This window comes from Mastigoproctus giganteus, unplaced genomic scaffold (genome assembly GCF_048544385.1).
Source record: "Mastigoproctus giganteus isolate SK-2022 unplaced genomic scaffold, ASM4854438v1 scaffold_15, whole genome shotgun sequence".
NCBI classification, from domain to species: Eukaryota; Metazoa; Arthropoda; class Arachnida; order Uropygi; family Thelyphonidae; genus Mastigoproctus; species Mastigoproctus giganteus.
The window spans coordinates 5880269-5903250 of NW_028328292.1; the positions used below are offsets into that span (position 1 = coordinate 5880269).

At 39.4% G+C, this 22982-nt stretch overlaps 1 protein-coding gene across 1 annotated transcript; it reads right to left on the reverse strand.

Annotated features, from left to right (window-relative positions):
- Positions 1–1319: 1319 nt before the first annotated feature.
- Positions 1320–22492, reverse strand: LOC150074919 (lysozyme C-like). The gene is made up of 5 exons (XM_090389369.1): positions 22192–22492; positions 9971–10062; positions 8298–8355; positions 4612–4687; positions 1320–1487 (listed from the first exon to the last, which is right to left on the reverse strand). The coding sequence occupies exons 1-5, from the start codon at positions 22319–22321 to the stop codon at positions 1400–1402; spliced, it is 444 nt and encodes a 147-aa protein (XP_090245495.1). The 5' UTR covers positions 22322–22492; the 3' UTR covers positions 1320–1399.
- Positions 22493–22982: the final 490 nt, after the last annotated feature.

Genomic DNA, 22982 nt, shown 5'->3' on the forward strand with positions numbered 1-22982 from the left:
TTTTTAGCTCTGTTTGTGATTCACTTTAGTAACACCAAGTATCTCAATACATGTTCTTCATATATGCATTGGTAGCTCTGACAGGCAGTCCAATAACTATCAAATGCTGTTGGTTGTTTTCATAAAAAAGTTATTTTTTTTTAAATAAATAAATAGGACATTGGGTTAAAACTGTATTCAATCCAACGTCCTATAATAGCATTTGATATCGAATGTAAAGGTATAAACTTTGAAAATGGTTTGGTTTTGAAATTCTGCTCTTCAATACACTTTGCGTGAGTGAACTCCCGTTGAGTGTACCACTGCTGTTGACTGTCTTTTATATATAAACGGTGCAGAGTGCGTGCTTAGTGAATTTAATTGTGGATCATGAAACATTGTAATATGAGTTCCAAACATTATGTTATTCGAACAGTGCTGGTAGGAAATTCTAATCGAGCGTCATTATTAAAAAAATAATAAAATTTAGGAATTCATTTTCCATCTTGATAATGGACGAGCTTTGCGTGTGGTTCTCAAAGGCGCTTTGAAAGTAACGCCATTTAATAGACCATATTACTCCATCAGTATATTCTGAAATCTGTGTAGTCATGGGTTTGGGAGGCACTACCAATTCCTCCTTATTCTTCATATCTATCCGCATGTAATTTCTTTTCCTCCGCTCGAAGGAAGGAGCTACTTCCGGAACATCGATTTGAATCTTCAAATCGATATTCCGGAAGTAGCTCCTTCGCTACCACCAACAACAAATGTCCCTCTGTCTCTGGTAGCTCTGAACAGCTGTTCGGTGTTCAATCCTGTCCAATTCTTAATATTATCAAGCCACGATGCACGCCTTCTCCTAGGCTTTGTTCGTCCTTCCATTCTCCCCTCAATTCACAGTGTACCCTGGAGGAATTAAACGTTTAGACGCCGCACCTACACAACACACATGAATCTTCAGACCCAGCTAAGCCGGCTGTCACAGAATCAACGTGTCGTCTGAGCACGGCTAATTACAGCACTGCGATTGATTTCTTCCTCACCTATGAAAAACATATCCTTAGGGGTGGTTATGTTCAGTAGGAAATGAATACAGCAACATTGTTCTTATTAATTCCGTGCATCTGTAGTGTGTACTGATCACGCAATAAATTTCTGAAATAAATTAACCTCGTACATATAAGTAGATTGGATTTGGGATTTGTCTTTCTGCCCATCACGTGTTTGTTCAACTGCTGATGGTTGCATGAGCGTATGCAATGCAACGGGATGATGAAAAATCACGATGCTCTTAATATATTCGTACAACCCTTCCGACGCAAATTAGACACGAGAACTTGGACAAGAACTTTTATCTTTAATGGTAAATGCACTTCTGCAACATTTAAACATCTGTGGCCAAGTCTTAGGAGAGAATTCAAAAATATGGGAGCATGGATTTCAAGGGACACTGTTTAATATACGAGCCGACATCGTTACCTTTGCATCTGGTCGTCCATTTGGGCCTAAAGAGAGAAAAAAACTGTGTTAAGTGAAAGTCCAAAGGATGGCAATAACTTCTTTCTCTCACTCAACACGTTCTGTCTGAAAAGGTTAAACTAAGCTACCATGAAGAACTCTGTAATAATTTAAACAATCCCTAAAGACTCTTTTTACCATGGAAGTGATATGTTATTGGAATTTGACTAGTACATGCTCAGTAAAATAAAACAAAAAGATCGAGTAAAATGTTTATTTGAGATTTTTTGAGTTACTGAAATTGAGATAGCAAAATATTAGTTAAATTCCTTTTACATATAGACGAAATTGTTACCTTGCTATTGGAGTTCAAACACCACTAGCCATATCTCACACCTCTCACCTAGTTTATACTCGACTACCTTGAGTAGCCATCGAAATATGATCCCCATTCCGTTTAGGTTTTGGGGAATTAGCATTCCAACGTAATAAAGGACAAGCTAGGCCACCGCAGGAAGTACCCAATGTATACTAACATATGGGGTATTTTGAATTGGTAATTGTACCAAACATAGCTAGACTTTACATCCCACCATCAGAAGCGATCTCGTGGATAATAGAAAGTGGATGTAGGGGAAGATAGACGGAGAGAAGTATTAAACAGCCACTGATGGCAAAGATACTTATTTAATGCAACGATGGGCAGACCAGATCCATTTTATACGATGTTGGACAGCACATAGTACACTGTTCAATGAAAGATGATATCTTTCATTGAACCGTGCACTACATTACCTAGATAGACATTCGCAGAACAATTCACCCGCCTCCTTTGGCTCCCAACGTCAATCCCACTTAGCATCTGTGGGAAAAGGTCAAACAGGCTGGCTGTACAATGAATGGTTCCATCACTGGACACTATAGGACAAATACACTGAGTAATCACTGAATTATGACCGCCTACTTAATGTGTTAAGCCACCGTTTACATGGATAACAGCCACTATTCCCCTAGGCATCGACTCCATTGAATTGGCGCAATATAGCCTCAGATGCTTATGCGCCATAAAACCACGAAACAACAACAGGAGCAGCATCGACTCCACTAAAAAACTAAACTAAAAACTATTCCATTAGGATCACCTAGAAAGCTACTTTCAACTATCCATGTGTATTGTGTCTGTAAATTGTATGTGTTCTCTGGTCGATTTGTCTGTTTTGCTGGACGAAAACCCGAGTTTTTCCGGGGGGATCTTTACTATCTACGCCTGAGACCGACTAACTCAGCCACGAAGAAAAAAAAAACCCATAAAAGTATCTTGCATCATCGACGGACCTCTTCCCCTCGGTAGCACAGTGGTATCGTCACGATACCACTGTGCTACACGCGCAGACATATTGACTCCACTAGATGTCTGAGGACGTACAGTTCTGTAGTCATGCTGCCTGAATATCTTTCCACAGCATCGGAACAGATGACGGTTAAGCATCCATACGCGTCTCTTCTCGTTCCCAAACGTTCCACAGCTGTTGTTGTATTGAGCCCAGGCGAATTTGGAAGCCAATCAAAATGGGTGGTAATACCTTCACTGTGTTCTTCGAACCACCTGTGCACAGTGCAGCCCGATGAGAAGGCGCATTATCGTCTTGGAAGATCCAGTTTCTGTCCGGGATAAAATGTAACATGGCAGGATGCACAAGGTCTCCTAAGAGCTGCTGGTAGACCTCAATAGTGAAATGTTGGTCCACACGCACCAGAGATCCTAGTTGTTGCTTGTTATTGTTATTTGGTTTTTAGGAGCATTAGCAACTAAGGCCATATTGCTCCGGGATATGCGGTGGTCATTCCCTGACCTTTCCGCATCCTCCATATTTGGTGGTGAGGGGCTCGAACCCCGGTCTAATCAAGAAGCGTGTGCTACGCACTGCTGCTCCTTCCCACCTGGCTACGGAGTGGCCTCCTAGTTGTTGCCAACAAAACGTACCCCATATTAAGCAACCATCGCCACCTGCCTGGACAGTGGGCACCATGCACGATGGAGTCCTGTTGCTTGCGCGACATACCAAGGCGTCCATCGGCATGTCTCACTAGGTATTTGGAGTCATCCGACCAACACACTCGTTTCAAGTGCTCAACCAGCGTGTTGTTGAAGCCACAGCATTCGCTGTCAAGCGTTGAGGACAGAGTGTCTCGTGGGTGGTCTGCTATGGAACCCCACTGCAGACGACCCAAGAGACACCCTCTCCTCGCCTCCGAGCTTCTACGTCTCCAACCGCTGAGTCTCTGAGTGTGCGGCGCATCGTCATTTGGGACATTCTTCTTGCATTCCCCGTATTGTATTGCGTTAACTTTCGCACAGTGACTTGCCGTTGAGCCCGTACAACGTGCTGTATCCTTTGTTTATCAGGACCACCCACGATGCATGATCCTTTATATTTCTGTGTGCGAGAGGTGGTTTGACCCTTTCGACACCATTCTTTTTACACCTTAACCACAGTGGGCCACGAGCAACAGACAAGACATCCATTTTCGATATGGAAGCAGCCATTGTACAAGTTCCACAGTCATGCTCCTTTTGAAATTGCTTGATATGTTTACTCCATCCCATAACTGCTACTTTATCACTTTGACTTGCACAATCAGATGCAAAATACCACTGCTGTAGTGTATGATCATAGCTGTTCAGTTTTTTTATATTGCGAGCTATGCAGTGTAGTGCATTACAAATTGTGTGCTAATAATTCAGTGATCACTGAGTTCACGCTAGTAGCAATGGTTATAATTACCATCCTGCCCACATCTGGTTGAAAAGGCTCTGGTTCGATTGTCACTGCCAGGAACTTGCATCGGCTTTTTTCACTCTGTGGCTGAGTTAGTCAGTCTCTCAGTGATAATAGCAAGGTTTAGTTTTTCTCCAGGAAAGGGTTTTTCTTCCTACAAAACAAACAGACCAGAGAAGACACCAATTCAGGGACATAGCACACAGGTGTGGACGAAGTTGTTCTCAGATAACCCTAATATGATAAATTTCAGATAACCCTAATAAGACAATTACGAGACACTCTTCAGGTAGTATGGATGTCACCTTTCCCGGTGTTTCAAAATTTCGTGAAATCAATATCAATGTCACCCAGTAAACGTTATACTGGAACAGTTATGATGTCTACTCACCATGCAAGGAATCCCCGCTTTGCAAAGATCCTGAGAGCACAGTATGCGGCCTTACTGATGTCGTCCACGACAATATCTGGAAAATAAAATTAGAAGAGTGTTAAGAGCATTCGTGTATTTTCCATGCTCTTGATACTACCAACCCTCTCTGGAAAGTTTACCACTATTCGCCTGTTGCGTATTTGTGCAGAGCGTTCGTTTTGTCTAGAAGTTAAAGAAATGTAAGTTTACAGGACAATCTGTGTTGCCTTTCTTCTTTTTTTCTTAACACAGAAGAACAGGAAAATGTTTATCATAGAACTAAATATCTTTATTGAAATTAATAGATATATAAATAATATGGTGTTACATAAGGGACTAATGTGATACCCATAATTGTGTATTGTCTGTAAACTGCGTGTATTCTCTGGTCGATTTGCCTGTTTTGCTGGACGAAAAAAAAACCCAGTTTCGGGAGGAAAACCCATAAAAGTTCCTCGTGTCGTCGACGTGATTCGAACCCGGCCCTTTTCTACCGATGTGGGGAGGACGGTGACGATACCACTGCGCTACTGCGCAGACTCTCCGAGGAGGATTCCAGAGATGTTCTCAATTAACATTTACAAGCTTTCTATAATCTCACTGACAGATGCCCTTGTGGGTAGCACAGTTGGTAGAATCGCTGTCCTCCCCACACTGGGTGGAAAAGACTTGAGTTGGAGTCCCATCGATGACGTGAGGAATTTTTATGGTCCTTTTGCACAAGGTGGCTGAGTCAATCGGTCTCAGGCGAGTATAGTATAGTTTTTTCCCCCGGAAACTCCGGTTTTTCGTCCAGCAAACAGAAAATCTACCTCAGAACAGCACAATTTACAGAGTACACAGAGCAATACAGGTTTAGTCGCTGATGCTCCTAAAAACTCTATCAGACTAGCAAACTGACAGATTTGTTTAAAAGTAATTATTGATATTAATAACTTTCGACTTTATCAGAGATGGTGATTATTTAAGGAATTCAAAATTGTTCCTGAAACAGAAAAAAATTACACATCGATGGACTCCAGTGATAAGAATAACTTTTTATTATTATTACTCTATAGTAAAGATAACTCACACTGAACGGTGGTTGGCTGAAATTTTCACCAAAGCAACCAAGACCATGAGGCGTCGCGTATTTTGATCGATAATACGAATCGTACCATTTTGTGTTTCATAATTTTATGGGCTGTAAATAATAAATGATTATCAAAATTTATTTGTTAGATGCGACTTTAATGGAAACGTATCTAATGTTTACCTCTCCCTTCCCACCATTTTATACAATAATTTGTTTTGTTTCCATCGCTTTCTAGTATTCACTGGGTGGACTTTAATTTATATAAAAGTGTTGGAATCTTTCGGCATATATTTAGGATTTTCCACCCAAATTTTACCACTGAAATGAGTTAGACTCATAACTTTCTTCCTACATATACAGTAGATGTACTTCTTTTGATTCATACAAACGTCAGCACTTGACCTCAACTACCAGCACTTGACATCTATCATGGAGTAGTAGATGGCTACTTAACTGGTCTCACCTCATCACACTGTTCCAAACAGTCGTGAGTTCAAGGCTCTTGACTTCGTCAAGTTTACCACGCAGTTTAAAACCTCTATTAACTGAGGACTGATTCTGGTCGATGTTAATATGTCTCTATAAATAAAACACGCCATAGTTCGCGTAATTCAACTAGGACTATTTCCTTGATTTTTATCTGTCGTTCAGTACTCAGTCAAAGCAGCTACAATCTATACACGTGCCCACGCATTTTTCCCAACTGAAGTCTGCTGGTTGAATATTCTTTGCCCAATTTTTAAACTAACAATAATTAAACTTTGCACTTATTAACGGAAAACTCGCAACCCTTTGCTGATTTTATGCGCTACTTACGCTATGCCGCTTCAAGGAATTCCCGAGGGTGTATTACTAATAACTTATCTAATAATTACCTAACAAAAAGCTGAGTTTAAGAAGAAAGTACTCTTTGGAGTCTGCTCGGGAGAGAGATATTTCTCTTCAAGGGGTAGTAGATAAGCGATGAAATATTTGAACCGAGTCAAGTTGATTGTCTTGATAAATAATTAGCTAACGATTCTGAAAAGGCGAACTACATGCAGAATATCTTGCGAGGTTAGAATCTAACCACTCCTTTTCATTTAGGTCGTTAACCCCTCCAATTGCAGATTTACCTTTCTACAGCATCTTCGGAACGTAACCCCTGCGAACAGCAAGGTCCTAGAGTATTTGTTCACCTATATGTACAAGAAAAAGTAAACGTTTCGGGTCTGGTTAAGTTTTCGTATTTCTGCACCTTTGCATCAGAATAAATTTTGTTTAGTTAATATGTATAATGTTTTTAATTATGTAATACATACAGTTAAGGAAGCACGATGAACAAAGATTTCGCAGAAATACAAAGCACAATGAATTTGTATACAGGTACATATTACGATAAGCAGGGGTGGACACAATATGGAAACAACTGTGATAAGAGTTACAGGTATGCATTAATATAGTGTTGGGTCACCCTTTGTTTTTAAAAGAGCTTGTATTGTCTTAAGAGAGAATATTGGACCGTTCTTCGTGGCGGAACGTTTCGAGCTCCTTGAGTAATGAAGGTAGAGGAAATCTGCTTCTCATTCTCCTCTCCAAAATACGCCCATGGCTCAATCTGGTGATTGTGCAGGCCATGAGAGATGCTTGGCCTCAGTTTCATGCTACTCAAACCAAGATTGGGTTGGACACATCTGGCTGTGTGTATTAGAACATTACCACCTTGAAACATGGCATCGTTTGTGGGAAACAATGTTTAAACCATGGGATTAAACTGGTCACTCAGAATATCAAGGTGGCAGTAATTCACCGGTTCAAGGCGATGATAAGACCTATAGAAAACCAAGATATTTCTGCCCAAACCATTGTTTGACGGTTGGCACAACACAGTGAGGATGATGCGCTTCCTTTGGTATTCGCCAAACGTAAACTCTCTCTCTCTGATGTTGGAAAAGTGCGATGATGATTCATCTGAAAATACGACGTTTCCAATCATCAAGTGTCGACTTTTTGTACTCCTTACACCACTGCGTCCTCTTGCTAGCATTACCATCAATTAAGTGGCCTGATAACAGTGGCTCTGCCATAAATTTCAACTTTATGAACTTCTCGCCGAACTGTTTTGCTAGAAACTGGATTGCTGAGACTCACATTAAGTTCTGGTGTTATTTTTGATGTTTTTTGGGCTACAGTCCTTTTCAGTCAACTTTGATTTTCTGCCACGATTCGTCCTATCTGATTTTGTTTTTCCATACTTGGTGAATGCAAACGTTACTTTCGATACAGTTGCTCTAGATACATTCAAATCAGCAGTTTTAGTCATCAATGCCCAACAATTTGACCTCTTTGCAATTCAGACGGTCTGTCATTTTTTTCATGTACCTTTTTATATCACCTCCAGCATCAACATTTATCGTCCTTCCTTCACAGTACTACCTACAAGATAAACAAAACCATCACCGCACGACAGCCATTACAAAAACTACTATTTTCACATCTGGCGCTTCCATTATTTTGTCCACTCTAGTGTATAACGCATGTAACATGGTCAGATGAACAGATAATGTAAATATAGCGACCATACTGAGCACCTGGTTTAGTAGTGACTTACCTGTGCAAGGAACTCCGCACAAACTCTTCTCTCCCTTAACACAGTCTTTCTCGTTTATCTGTAAATAATAAAAAGACAGAATCCATAGTTATTAACCATTAACCACAGCATGCACAGAAGTTACACAACATTTAAATTTTTTCCACTAAATTTATATATTATGTAACTTCGAAACTTGCAGATATATAAAAAGAAACACTACTTGTACACCATGCAATTAAAATTGGCACTTCCGTCATTAAGTTTTTGACTTACCGCGTGATTAACGAAATTAGTCAAATGCGTGCTGGACTGTGAGTCATGCGAGTGTGCGCAATATATCTAAGAACACGCACCTCAAGCAATAATCACAAACAGAATCTCCAACTTTGTAAAATGTGCAAGTTTCAAACCATTATTTGGAATGTTTTCAGCATTAGATCCAATCCTCTTCTGTAAAGTTCTGGGAATATGCCATCCGATCTGCACTTTTGTCGAGAATGATTTTCCTCTATTTATACCAGCTGTTGTCAATCTTTGTTGTCTTTAAAATTTATACTCTTAATTGGTTTTCAATTAAAGCCAAGATGACACTTAGTCCTAAATTTAAATTTTGGACAGCTTTCTTTTTTTTTCTCTCTCTCTTCCTACCGATTCTTTAACAGGAATTCGAACGGAAAGCACTACTTTTGGGAGAGGATGAATATGTGATGGCGTAATATACAAAAATGACAGCAACTCAGAATCCGAAGATGCATAACTTTTGCATTTTGAACTTTTGCATTCTAGAGAAAGATATGAGGATTTTGTTGCTTTTATGGACGTTCCCGATACGTCAGCTACTATGGCTGTGGATGGCTTGAATAGGTACCTAACAGGAGAGTGAGAACTGTCATTTTATGATTTAGGCTCATCTTCGGGATCATTTCGCTGGCGCTGCTTTTTTCATTCATGATTCCAACACTGCAGACAACCGCTCCAACATTATTGATTTCATCATCAACTGGAACAGGCTTATCTGTGAAGTCTGAAGGAGAAAATTTCCATTATCTCCAAATTTATTTGGATCACTGCATGTCAAGAAAAAAAAAAAGAAAAAGAACTATATAATGTGACAATTTTTATTAAAACATATAACGTATTTACAAAAGTATGATCATTATTTCAAACACAAGTACTGTATATTAACTAAGAGTGTGCGCACTCGTAAAGGTTTTTTTTTAAAGGTACTTATCCTAAATTCGATTTGGTGTCAACGTAACAAATGGCTGTTCTCGGATTTTTAGTGGATAGAAATTAAAACCATGTTTATTATGCGTGCGTGAACAAATGGGTATTCACGTGCCGATATGCATGTTGTGCTGATTGAAACACCCGGAATTAGATATTTAGGTAAATAAATCTAATTGTGGTGTTGGGTAAGCTAAATACTGATTCCATCCTTCCTTTTGCTCAGACCACACATATGAGAGGGTATAAATTTAAACGAGGAAAATATTACTCCCTCCACCTGAGATTGGCTAATTACAACTTCAACAGAAGAACCCTTTAGACATTCCTCCAGTCATTGATAGGACTCGAATCCAGACCTCTCCAAACGACCTCTTGCAAACTGAGTATGCAACCCATATTTCATAATTAGCCGTGTTATCCTTAAAGTGTTATCCCTAAATCTGATTAGTTTCTCGACTTACCTGGAATAGACCAAAGTTGTAAGTTCCATCAGAATTGGACCCACTTACAGCAGAAGTGCTGAATCCACTTTCGAATTTAATCAAACATATCCCTACAAAGGATAAAAATTATTTTATAAAAACCCACAATAAATAAATAAAATAATAAGTTCAATGAGACCAAATGAAACTTTTAATTAGTGTTAAATTCAGAAGATTCCCTCGAATTCAACGCTACTTTTCACGACGTTAAAAATTAGGTCACCTCAGTGTAGCGATTGCATACAAGTACACGCCTGACCATCGATCTTATAAGACGTTGGCAGATGTCCAGGGAGACATTGACCTACTTGGCCAAGATTAGTTAATGCAACTGAGCATCGAACACAAGTTGTGGCACCAACATCTTCATGCTTCTCTGCAGATCACCATCATATGTGCTCTGTTATAATGATGGAATTATAACAGTAGAAGAAAAAAGATTCGTATCATGTATTAAACCAGCTTAGCACAATAGTAAAGCAGTTTCTTGCTTAGTGACCTTGTTTTCGTGCAAGACACCATAGCTGTTCAATTATAGGACTAGCCTATCTTAATGAACCTGGCTTTAACGATGTTCAGTTACAATGCCTAGGAATCTCTAAATCTAATGTTAGCAAATTCAAGTCAATAACTTTCATCCAATTTTCAATAGCTATAGGTTATCCTATATCAATAACTTTGAGAACTTTAGCGTTTTCATTAGTAGTTATTTTTGCCAATTATAGTTTGATAAACAACACCCTATTGCAAACAATATGCCTAGGCTTCTTCCCATACCACAGAAGCCGTCTTGTTCCTATTAATATTAAAATACTGAAATGAGATTTAGTTGTTATCTTGGCAAAACTCATCTCGGGTCTCACAGTCACCGCCTCGGTTATATCCTTCATGAAAAAAGTTAACCAAAGCGGTCTCCCTACAATCAGCACTCAGGAACTAAAACTACATCGGATATACTCCGGGTGGCTACTTTATTAGTTGGTTAACCTTTTCATGAACTGGAGCACTCCTTCGGCAACAGCATCACGTGCTCGTAACGTGCAATATAAAGCAGGTGTACAGATACATAAGATGCTGTACGTGTGCAATCTAGTGTAAGAATGGGCAAGACGAAAGGTTTAAGTGACCATGATAGACTGCGCCAGACACGCTGGCATGGCTATCTCGGAAACTGAAACCTTACTGGGGTTTACACGCACGGCTGTTTTTCGAGTTTATTGAGATTTGTCGAATAACCAACTAACAACAGCAATCCCGTGGCGAGTGGTCGGAACAGCTCGTTTGCGCTTAAGGCCAAATGAGGCTGACAAAACTTGTGCAGGGTAAAAGAAAGGTTACAGTCAGTCAAATAACTAGTGCAACAGTGGTAACCGAAGGGGAATTTCAGAAAAATCCGTCACAGAACGATCAAACACTCGTGGTTCCACTCCTGTCAAAAATAAATAAATAAGAGACGTTGCGGTTAAAGTGGGCTCAAAAACATTAACACTGGAGGATTGGAAAAACATTGCCTGGTCTGACGAATCCCGGTTCCTACTATTTACATGCTGATGGAGGATCAGAATATGGCGAAAACAACTTTAGTCAATAGATTCACTTTTCTAGGTGTCAATAACGCATGCTGTTTGTGATGAAGAAATGCTCTAAGCAGCGTTTTCGTCGAGCAATATTTGGATGTCACAAGGTTATCTAGAAATTCTTTCCGACTGCGCACATTACTTTATGGCTGTAATGTATCCATCTGCTAATGGGTTCTTCCAACAGAATGATGTGCAATGTCACAAGGCCGGAACTGTATAGAACTGGGTTCAGGAACATGAGACATGTTCCTGGACACGCAAGTAACCAAATCTCAATCCAATTGAGTACTGGTAGGGATAAGGCGGAATGCCCTTCGGAGTAGAGATCTGCAAACATTCAATTTACAACAATTGTTGGAGAAATTGAGTCGGTACTGTATTGACTAGCATCCCTGTGGCACGCTTTTCGACATCCTGTTGAGTCCATGCCATTATGAATCCAAGCAATTCTAAGGGTTAAAGGGGGACTTATTCGCTATTAGGTAGGTGTACCTAATGAAGTGGCTGCTCCATTAAGACCATCAGATAATCAATAGACTCGCCATCAGCTTGCTACGACACGATGTGGCACGGATTCAACGAGATGTGCCCTCACGGGCAGCGCAATGAATATCATCACTGCCAGCACCACACCGGGTGGAAGAGACACGGGTTTGAATCCCGTCAATAAGGCAAGGAACTTATGGGCTTTTTTTCACTCCGTGGCTGAGTTGTTCTGTCTCGGGCATGAACAGCAAGATTTTTCACACGAAACTCGATTTTTCATCCGGAAAACTGACCAGAAAATAAACGCAATTTATATACATGTTATATATATGGGCTTATAAGTTCTGTCTTGGCAGCCCTAATACCACGAACGACAGTCTCCTGAGTCACGTGAGCAGAGGATTATGCTCAGGAACATGCTTTACCAGTTCATTTTACAGATGCTCAATGGGATTTGGTACAGCAAAGCAGCTGATTGAAGTCTCCCTCATGTTTCTCAAACCATTCTTTCACACATTTGAAACAGTGGATGGTTGCATTGTCATCGTGAAGGTGTCTTCTCTGTCCATAGGTGCAAATATGCAATACTGCCAGGCGTACGTAATCTATAAATGATATTCAGATACGCCCTAGAGTACATGGTGTCTTTCACTTGGGTCAGAATCCAAGGAAACTTGTTCAACCTCCTTTAGCAGCTTGGATGATTCCAGTGTGTCTTGTGGTTTCCATTATATGCACTCAGCAATGTGCACTCTTCATCGATGCTGAAAATAATAAATCGGGACTCATAGAGAACCAGACCGTATGACTTTCCTTCAGTTCTCTTGTGTTCATTCTTTGCTTTTCGAGAATCAATACATTCCTATTTTCTGGCTCGTGTCCGTGTTCAGTCGCTTCTGTGGTCTAGTCACTTCGTTGTAGGGTTACTCGCGTGAAGTCAGCATGGACCAGCATGCACGGTAGAGGTATGATAACTCGTGATGTAACCGCATTAAATGTCGAGGTTAATCGTTCCGTTGTTTTGAAACCACTGTACATGATAATCCGTTCCAAACTTTGAGGCACCCTGCATTGTTGCTTTATATTTTCAGCTAGCAGCTAGAATATATACACTATATTGCCTTTTGGCAATATAGTGTATTTATGCTTGCACATGTAGTGACACTAAGAGTTGCCAAATAAATAGAATGTGCGACACATTTGAATCCATGTCAAGCTACAAAATACAGTAAAATTCTTTAAATCATTACTATTGAAAGTTCGTTGAACTGTGCCAAGCCTCGAAAACAAGACGAAAATTTATTTATAACAGGGTGTATGACTGGTGACAGCACGTATACTTTGGCAACCAAGTCTTCAATACCGTTAAATGGCATGTGTTTCCTAAGAAAAAAGTCCTGGGGGCTTAAGATTAGAAGATTGTGGTGGCCATGATAAACACGACCACTAGGTCCAATCCATCTATAGGAAGGTGCCTAGTTCCTTGAATTCCAAAATGTGTTTGCGTCCCATGCTGACCTACTAAAGGTTGATTGCCCACTAGTTCTTGTTGTCTTAGAATTACCTAATAATTGCCGGCACAATTTGCAGTATCTATGGGGGTGGGCGGAAAAGTAATTCCTCTTATTACATAACTTATGAATAAACAGAGACGAATCAAAAAGAAAAGAATAATTGTAGATAAGAAAAGTTGTCGTTAATTTGAAGCAATATTTTTATACATACTCGTGAAATAATGTCTCGCGACACATTTTATCCAGTGCTTAAGCTGGTCTAAACCATTCAAATAAAATTCTTTTGGCTGAAAGGTCTACCATTTCTTCACGGCTGCTTTAATCTCTTCATCGAAGAGATATGTTTCCTAGATGTTCTTTAAATTTAGGAACAAAAGAAAAAACAAAGGAAGACGTCACTTGGGAACAGGGGCACTAAGGGCCCAATGGCAAACATCTTCACGGATCGACTAGCCTTTCTCCACAAGAAAAACCGAATTCCAATTCCAAGCCTACTCCACAATGTCCGGGGAAACGGACCTGCTTTCCTCCCTCCCTCCCTTGATGCGTTTGTTTGAGGAAAAATCTAAGGTACAGAAGCTAGAGCGGAAACAGAACTTCAAATCTCAGCGACGAAATTCATGCCAGTTTCTTGCTGTTTTGCCAGGTTTATTCATTCTAGCTGATGACTGGACTATGAATTTCATGGAGATGTTTCATGATGAAATTCCTCGGACTGTCTTTTGTTATAAATGCAAACTTCATTCAGGATTCGACAATCAAACATTTTCATCATTCAGAAACTCAAAGAACTACACTTTGTTTGAACCGTGTGTGCTTAAAGATTCTTCCATTCGAAACAGTACAACTTAAAAACAAACAACACAAAGGTGCTATCGAGCACGAGTAACTAGAGTCTGGTGAAATTCATCAGGCAGGTCAATGTTACTCACTAGCTCTCCGAGTCGCACTCAAGTTACAATGCCATCCCTTTTCATTAACAAACTGTTTGTCTAAGAACGGCAATGCAGTCAGTACCACGAATTATGTGGGTAAAAGGTATACGGAGTGAGAAAAGTGTGGGAGCTACTGAATGACCTTCGACCGGCAGATGGCTTTCTCCCTCCTGATTTTAGAAACTATTAGCTACTTGCTATGCCGCTCAGCGCTGAGGTTATAAAGCATTACTTTTCAAACCACCTTCATAGATCCAGTATCCATATCAGTTGTACCTTTTATGGAAGAATGAATGCATTTAACATATTTCGTAAAAAAAGAAGAGTGGGTTTGTCTTCTTTTTGTTGCTCTATCAGAGCATTTTTATGTAGATCTAGTTGATGAACTGGCTTCCTTTTTTTTTACATTACAGATAGGCAATTATTACTGGTGTTCATGTTTAAGGGCACAAGGGCAGCCGAAGCCAAAATGTGCCAACAATTATTATAAAAACAATTTTAATGTTCGGTTATCGCTTCTTTTTTATTTTATCCAAATGGAACTAGGCACATATGCAAAGTCTTGATAAGGGAAGGGAAGGGATGGGTGGCAATACAGGAGTATAATTTTTTTTTGCCAAATTGTGAGGAGCTTCAAATCAACAAATAATACTTTTTATTGTATAAAGAGATAAATTTGAACGGTACTGTCGTACAAGTCCTTCACCAGAAGCAAGACCACCCCTCCGAACGAGACCCTGCTTTTAACAACCCAATCCATTCAATGGCAATAAGCTTTTACTTCGTGTGCGAAGTAAAAGCTTATTGCCATTGCCTTACATAGACAAATCGACATAACTGTCACGAAGGCCGAAGTCTGAGCAACGCATTTATGGGTGTGTGCAGGTACACCCATAACGTGCGTTGCTCACACCATGCACGTGAAATCCATTATCGGACTTCATTTCAGTATTTGATAACTCAACCAAATTTACAAAAACGAGTCATAAGTTGTATTATTAGAATAAACTAGTCGCATCATTTCTGAATTATGTTATTAATCCATAAAGTAATATGAACATCAATGCGCCTACCGAACGAAATCTGTGCGCGAATAACGCATTTTATCAAAGTACCGTATTTTCCGAACCATAAGACGCATTTTTCCCATTTGAAAATGTCAGGTCGGAACGTATAAAAAAAAAATCACAAGAATAAGACTATGTCGCAGGGGTAGCCAACCCTCTGACACGGTAGTTCGTGTTAGTGGCACACCAACAGATGTGAGAAAATATTTTTAAAAATATATATACGGTTTAAATTCTAATTTTATTACCAAAAACTATAACCCAGATTTCAATGTGAAAGGAACCAACCCACCGTTTTTATTTTATTTATTTATTTATTAATTAAAGCTGTCCCAGCCAACCATTGGCAACTCTGCTGTCAGTTATACATAATTTAGCAGTATTCTAATAATAAAACATGGATTTATTATTTTTTAATTTTCATTTTTCCGTGGCGCACAGGTTGAGAAACACTGGCTTAGCGCATACAATAATTCCATATTACGTTAAGTAGCAAAAACATTTGGTGGCAGATCAGAAGTGGGGAGGATTTGATTCCTGTAGCTCACGGATATGCCCCTAGGTGGCATGTAACGCGCTTTCAACGTGATAAGTAGCAGGCTGTAGCAAAAAGTGTTGGCCACCCCTACTCATTGCTTAGCACATTGGAGTGAGGTCTTACGTTTCGTGGAAATAAAGAACGAGTTCTTTATTTCCACGAAATGAAACCCTACTTTCTTCTAGAAATCTTTTTGTGGAAAGGATTACAGGGAATTCTCATATAGCTCTGTCTTACCTTCAGTACTGTATATGAGACACTGACTCCTTACCCCCCCTCCTTGTCCTGTTAACCGCTGAGATTGGCATGTGCAGCAATAAGCAGTGCTATCAGTCCAGATTGTTGGTATTACTAATCATTAGATTGACCTTCGAGATTCAGTAATCCGTTCTATAAATTGGCCTTCAGCAAGCGGAGGGGGGTAGTTGTTGGGCCAAACTTCCATCTGGTGTTGCGAAAGTGGTTAATTTGAATAAAGTCAAATAACTAGAAAAATTATTGGATGGGATGGACGATTGTGTTGAAAGGATTTTTTATTTTTTTGGATAATGCTCTATAAGCTTGCTTTCTTTCACTTGCCATTACTAATACAGAATCAAGAGTCGTTAGTAGAGAGAGAAAAACAAACTTTAATAGCACAGGTTTCTGTTTCGTGCAGTTTTAATATTTGCTATAAATCGTAGTCCTGATGATAGGAGTACAAGGAAGAAATGGTCTTCCTACACTGTTGGCTTTAAATTGAAGGCGTTAAGTAATGCCAAAGAACATGGAAACAGGGCATCTGAGTCATTTTGATTGTTCTCCAACCGATGTAATGTTATCTTTACTATGAATTTGTATTTAAGATTAGGTTTCACGCCTTTTTTTTTTTTTTTTTCAAATATATGCAATAAAATATTTTTTTCTCCAAAATTCTCCTTCTAAAAGTTGGTTTCGTCCTATGCTCCGGCAAATATGATATGTATGAACATAATTAATAAGATCCTTTGATGCAAAGCATATAACAATTAGCCTAACTTCGTGCTAGGCATGTAAAAAACAATGTAAGGTTTATAACCAAATAGCGAGGCACGGACTCGCTAATGCTTCTGAAAGATGTAGGTGATATGTGGTACCATGTAGCCAGGATTGCTTCCCATAAATCTGTGGTGGAGGATCCAAACGTTGGACCTGTCGATCCACGTAAAGGCAAAAATGTTCTATGGGATTCAATATCCGGCGAACCACTTTCGAACAATATCGGCAACGTGGCCTGGCACATTATCCCGCCTGAACACGCCTGTGCCATCCGAGAAGAGTCGCGACGAAGGGGGCGGGAGTACCTGATTATTCAAAATGGATGGGTAGATTTTAGCATTCAAATTGCTGCTTAGGGGTATGAAGGCTCCAAGAGATTCCCAGTAAAACACCCCCACACAAAAACACTGCTGCCACTAGCCTGTTTCTGTTGGACTAGGATATCGTAGTGATTTCTCTCCGCAGTTTGTCGCCGTACCCTCCACACGGCATCACAAGAAACGTAATTCACTGCACAAGAACTTTTTCCAGTCGTCATGGCGCCGTTCAGATGCAAACTTCAGGCATCGTTTACGAGTGGCAGCCATAAGCTTTGGTACTTTCACGAGGTGCCTAACTCCGGATGGTCCATACGGAGGAGGATTCAATGGATCTGGTCTCAGAAACACTGCTAGTTGATCTCTGGTTAAGGGACATGGTAAGTCGTTCCACTGTTCTCCGTTTATAGGCGGAAAAGTCTACAATCATTGAGGCGTGAACGCTCAGCCACTGCTGCTCTGTCCACCCTTGGAACACCATAACTGCAGCACTCTACTAACAGTCCAAAAGATTCGCAGTTTCCTAATGCTCCATACATCGACCATCCCTTTTTCGAAGTCTGTAAAATCACGTTGTTTGCTCATGTCCAGGATCATCTAGACAAGACTTCAGTTATAGCTCGAACACAGCATGGGTTTGTTAAGGGGAAGTATCGTCTGACCAATTTGATTGGATACTATGATGTGGTCACAAAGGAACTGGATACAAAGAATAATTTTTGACATCATATATTTGGATCTTAGAAAGGCTTTTGATACTGTTGCACATGGAAGACTGCTGCACAAATTGGAGCAGTGTGACATTGGAGGCAAATTGCTGCTATGGATAAAGGGATGGTTGAGTGGGAGAAGACAGAGTGGTAATCAATGGACACTGCTCTTCATATACTAATGTTATTAGTGGAGTCCCTCAGGGTTCAGTGTTGGGTCCATTATTGTTTTCTGTATTTATTAATGATATTGATGATGGCATATCAGACTTAATGTCCAAGTTTGCAGACGATACGGAGGTCGGCAGGGTTTTTAATGACACTAATGACAGTACGCTGCTGCAACAGGATCTAGAAAAGTTGAGCAGGTGGGCTGAGAGGTGGCAACAGGAGTTTAACGTTGATAAATGTAAAGTACTGCATATGGGAAGCAGTAATCCCAGAGTAATGTATCAATTGTGTGGTACTACACTGACAGTGGTAGAGAATGAAAAGGACCTGGGGGTAATTGTGCAGGCAGATATGAAGTTTTCTGAGCAGTGCCGTGGGTCTGCAAGAGTAGCTCATGGTGTCTTGTCAATGATATACAGGAATTTTTCTAGCAGGGATAAGGAGGTGATTATCCGCTTGTATAAGGAAATGGTCAGGCCACATCTTGAGTACAGTATACAGGTCGGAGGCCTCATTTTAAGAAGGATGTAGAGCTGTTGGAACGAGTACAGAGAAAGGCAACAAGGTTAGTGAATGGAACAAAGGGTTGCTCTTACGAAGAAAGGCTTAAGTTTTGCAAATTACAGTGTCTGGAGACTAGGCACATTCGAGGGGACCTGACTGAGGTGTATAAAGACTTCAATGGTTTGAACATGCTCAATGCTGATGGGATTCTTTCTCTTGCTCAGAATAATCGCCTGAGAGGGCATAAATTCAAACTGAGGAAAGATAGTTGTAGAACAGATGTGCGGAAGTTTGCCTTTTGCCAGCGGGTGGTTGATTGCTGGAACAAACTTCCATCTGTTGTTGAAGTTGATAGCTTAAATAGATTCAAGGCAGAACTAGACATGCATTTGGAGGGAGTTGATGGGTGAAATGAGAAGGATGCTTTTTTTTTTTTTTTTTTGGCTGATGCTTGCTTTCTTGCATCATGTGCCTTTACTAATGCTAATGTCGATCAAGTAATTCGTATGGAGCGCATTTAACGAACCTGCAGTATCACATTTGCCGGTTTTCACTTTGACAAGTTTGACACCAGCCGAGAGAGAAACAGTTTGCAAAAAGCAATAGGGATGGTCAATGTTTTGATTGGAAAATGTATTTCGACTGTTATTTATTTATTGCTAGTTATGTATTACCCTGCTGTTGTCAGTCTATCTTAAGATCTTATGCAAAGACCTTTAAGGGCTCGCTTGCAAACAAATTGTTTCCCCTTTCTACTAAATAAAAAAAATCCAGTAAAAATTTTCATTTCAGTGCTACTTCGTTATTATTTGGCCTTTAAATATATAATGCATTCATGTAATATAAATATGTTGTAATCAAATAAGATCGGTTTATCTTTAGAATATGGTGTTGCATCATGGATATTTGTGACAAGCAGTGAAGAGCTGGCCTAGCTCCTCCTACCCTATGGGTTTACTCGCAGTGGATGGCTGATCTATTTCCAATGTAAAACCAGCAGCAAAGGGAAAAAATCATTTCCCGATTTTAAACCAGCGCCAAAGGGGGAGGGGAATCGTTTCGGGGTTTCCCTTTTGCCGCTTTAAAATCAGGAAACGAAGTTACGCACAGGAATAAATCGTCAAATCAGTGCAAGAAAAGCATAGGGTGGGAAGAACTAGGCCAGCTCTTCACTCCTTGTCGCAAAGATCCATGGGATGCAGCACCATATTCTAAAAGTAACCATAAGATCAAAACCATATTAGATAAAAACCAAAACAGTTCAAAGCCAAAGGTTGCATAAAAGGAAAATACACTGAAGAAAAGTAGGCACAGGGTATTCTACTATCACCATAACAGTCTTACAACAAAAGACCTTGTATTTAGTAAGGGGGAGGGAAGAGACACCTTTACTCTCAAGTGATTCTCTTATCAGTTGTGTGTAGGATCCCTCGATTTTCAGCTACACTACTGACCACTGCCCAGTACCTCATTATCCATGTGCTTCACGGCCATTGGCGTGTAAGACTCTTTCTGTCTCTTTGGCTGCCTGCCTTTTTCAGATCATCCTCGCCTAATTCAAAAGAATTTTCTTTTCTTTAACAACAGTTTGAAAAAGATTTTTAAATACGTAGTCTAACTGAGCTATAATATCTTTGTAACGTATATAAAACTAAAAACTTACAAGAAATGCAGCAATGACTGACAAAGGTTGTAATTTTGTGAAAGCATTTAAAACCTTTGGCATTAAAGTAAAGCAACTAAACATTCCCGAAGAGAGTTATAAGCGATAGTGAATTTCAATGAAGTGGAAATGTTGACGAAGAGGAAAATGTATCCCATCAAATTAGCAACATTTTGATGGTAAAATTTCCATAAATGTTACCACAACATTTAAAACGTGTTGCACTCAGCCTTTATCTCAGTACTACTGCTGATTTAGATAAAACCACGCAAGACTTATCTTTGAATTATTACCTTTGCACAGCCAAATAATCAGCAGGTGTAACATTGTGGAAAACTGCAGACGGCCAAAATCAGCAGTTGTTGGAAGTGTGTTAGGCCAATACACACAACAGTCTGGTGAGAAAAGGTGGAATTTATTATGATTTTCATAATGAAAATTATGGGGCTACAAGGAAAACCCTCTGCAATTTGAAATGTCAAACTATAAAAATGAAATTAAGGATTACGAGTTTATGTATATCGAAAAGCACTCGGCTTACAGAAAACCAACACATCTGGTGAGTATGGGCTTTGCACACCCAAGGTCATGAGCTGGATATCACCATTCTTCTCTTTCTTGGTGATTCCTTCTGCTTCTCTCTCTCAGGGTAACTCGTGAATTTTTTTTTTTTTTGGCTGGTGCAGCATAAGCCTCAGGCTTCCTTGCACCATATGGCTAATAACAATAATAATTGCGCGTAAACGTCGATTCCTTGCAAAGTGCAAATGCGCCTACTGCAAATCCCTTTCAGTCTTTCCGTAAAATGTTTATACCCAGTTCAATGCTTTTTTTTTTTTTTTTTTTTTTACGTATTCCCGAATCGGAAAACACTACAATTGCCACATTTCGTATCCAACATTTAAAAATAAATTATCTTGGGTTTAGTTCTTGAAACTGCTTTGTTTAAACGAATTGTTGCACTGACTTTTTTTGATTTGAACTGAATGCAAAATGATTTCTGCAGAACTGTCATCACCTGAAGCAGAACTTGAAATTCCCCATTATTTCGATAACGGGTGAGAAATTAGCTAATCTTGACAAATATCGGGAAATAAAATAACATTTTTGCTAAGAACGATAACTATTATCATCTTCTGCTGCCGTTGGAAGGCTTTTTCTCCTTTACTACCATGACCAATCTGCTCAACTCACAACCTTATTGATGAGATTTTTGAGAAAAGGGTCATGCTGAAGGCTAGTTTATCGAAGATAGACTAGACGCAGCAACGTACTCTCGTCGTTTTTGTACTTAGAAAAAAAAAAGGGGGGGGGGGGCAGCATCAGTTAGAGAATTTGGCCATCAAAGCTGCACGAAAATAACATGCACAAAACCTTTCTTCCAGTTGTAATTTTTTTTTCTTTTAATTTGCAGTTGTGAAAACCCAATAAACATTTTGAATGAATACGAAAGTAATAAAAAAAATTATTACTGAGGAATAATTTATTCCTCGTAACAGAATAACTCATTTTGAATAACAAAATTAATTTTTATTCTTATTCGATATTTTAAATCCTTCTCAACACTACTCGCAAACGGCGTATTTCCCAAACCATAAAATTGTAAAAATAGAAGGGTTAAACCAGTATCTAAATGTCTATTCTACTATTTGAAATTTGACTTAACCTAAAAAATGTAAATTGTAACCGTGTACTTACAGTCTGCTATAGACTTTTTAGGAAAGCCATGTTTCTCCAACAATTCCTTGGCAAGTGCGCAGGGCTGGTAAACTTTAGCCTCCGCGAATGCCACTACAACGCATAAGAAAATCCACCACATTAACTTCATTATAAAAGAAATGTCCGATTTGTCTCAATGTCGTGCAGGGAGAGTCATTTATTCTTTTATTATCTGAAAATAACCTTTTACAAGCAGTACAAAGTTCGGGTTGATTTCGTGCCAGGAATACGTTTACAATATCTTTCATACACATGCATGGGAATTCTGATGATAACTCACGAGAACGACACAGCAATTTAATCGCTGTCACTGAGATAGATATTAATATGAAAAATTTACTCTGAAGCATACCCAGCTTGGACTAACCTTTCCATCCCCCGTCGAAATAATGTAGGCAGTCCATATTAGGTAATTGTCTGTTTTTCTTTTCCTCTTGCAAAAGAACAATCTTTTTTTTCTTACCTGATTGGAAGTGTTCTATTTTAATCAATGAGAAAGAAAAGGGAAAGAAATGCAGTACTTGTTTGCCCAAGTACTAGAGTTTGTGAACTATTTATAATTTACTCACACCTGACATACTACTACTTATCTTACCAAAAAAAAAAAAAAAAATAATATATATATATATAGAGAGAGGGTGTTTCAAAAGTGATGGTCAATTATTTAAAGGTGAACTGCACTGACTACAATATGCAAAAAAAAAAAAGCCTAGTAAACATGGGTCCTTAAGTGAATCATTTTCAAGATATTGTACATTTCTAGTTGGGAT

Excerpts from the sequence above, each read along its gene's own strand:
- LOC150074919 (XM_090389369.1), bottom strand. The coding sequence starts at position 22,321 with ATGAAGTTAATGTGGTGGATTTTCTTATGCGTTGTAGTGGCATTCGCG. Across the intron at positions 10,063-22,191 it reads TAAAAAGTCTATAGCAGACT|GGATATGTTTGATTAAATTC; the intron begins GTAAGTACACGG and ends TATCCTTTGTAG. Across the intron at positions 4,688-8,297 it reads GTGCGGAGTTCCTTGCACAG|ATATTGTCGTGGACGACATC; the intron begins GTAAGTCACTAC and ends TTTATTTTCCAG.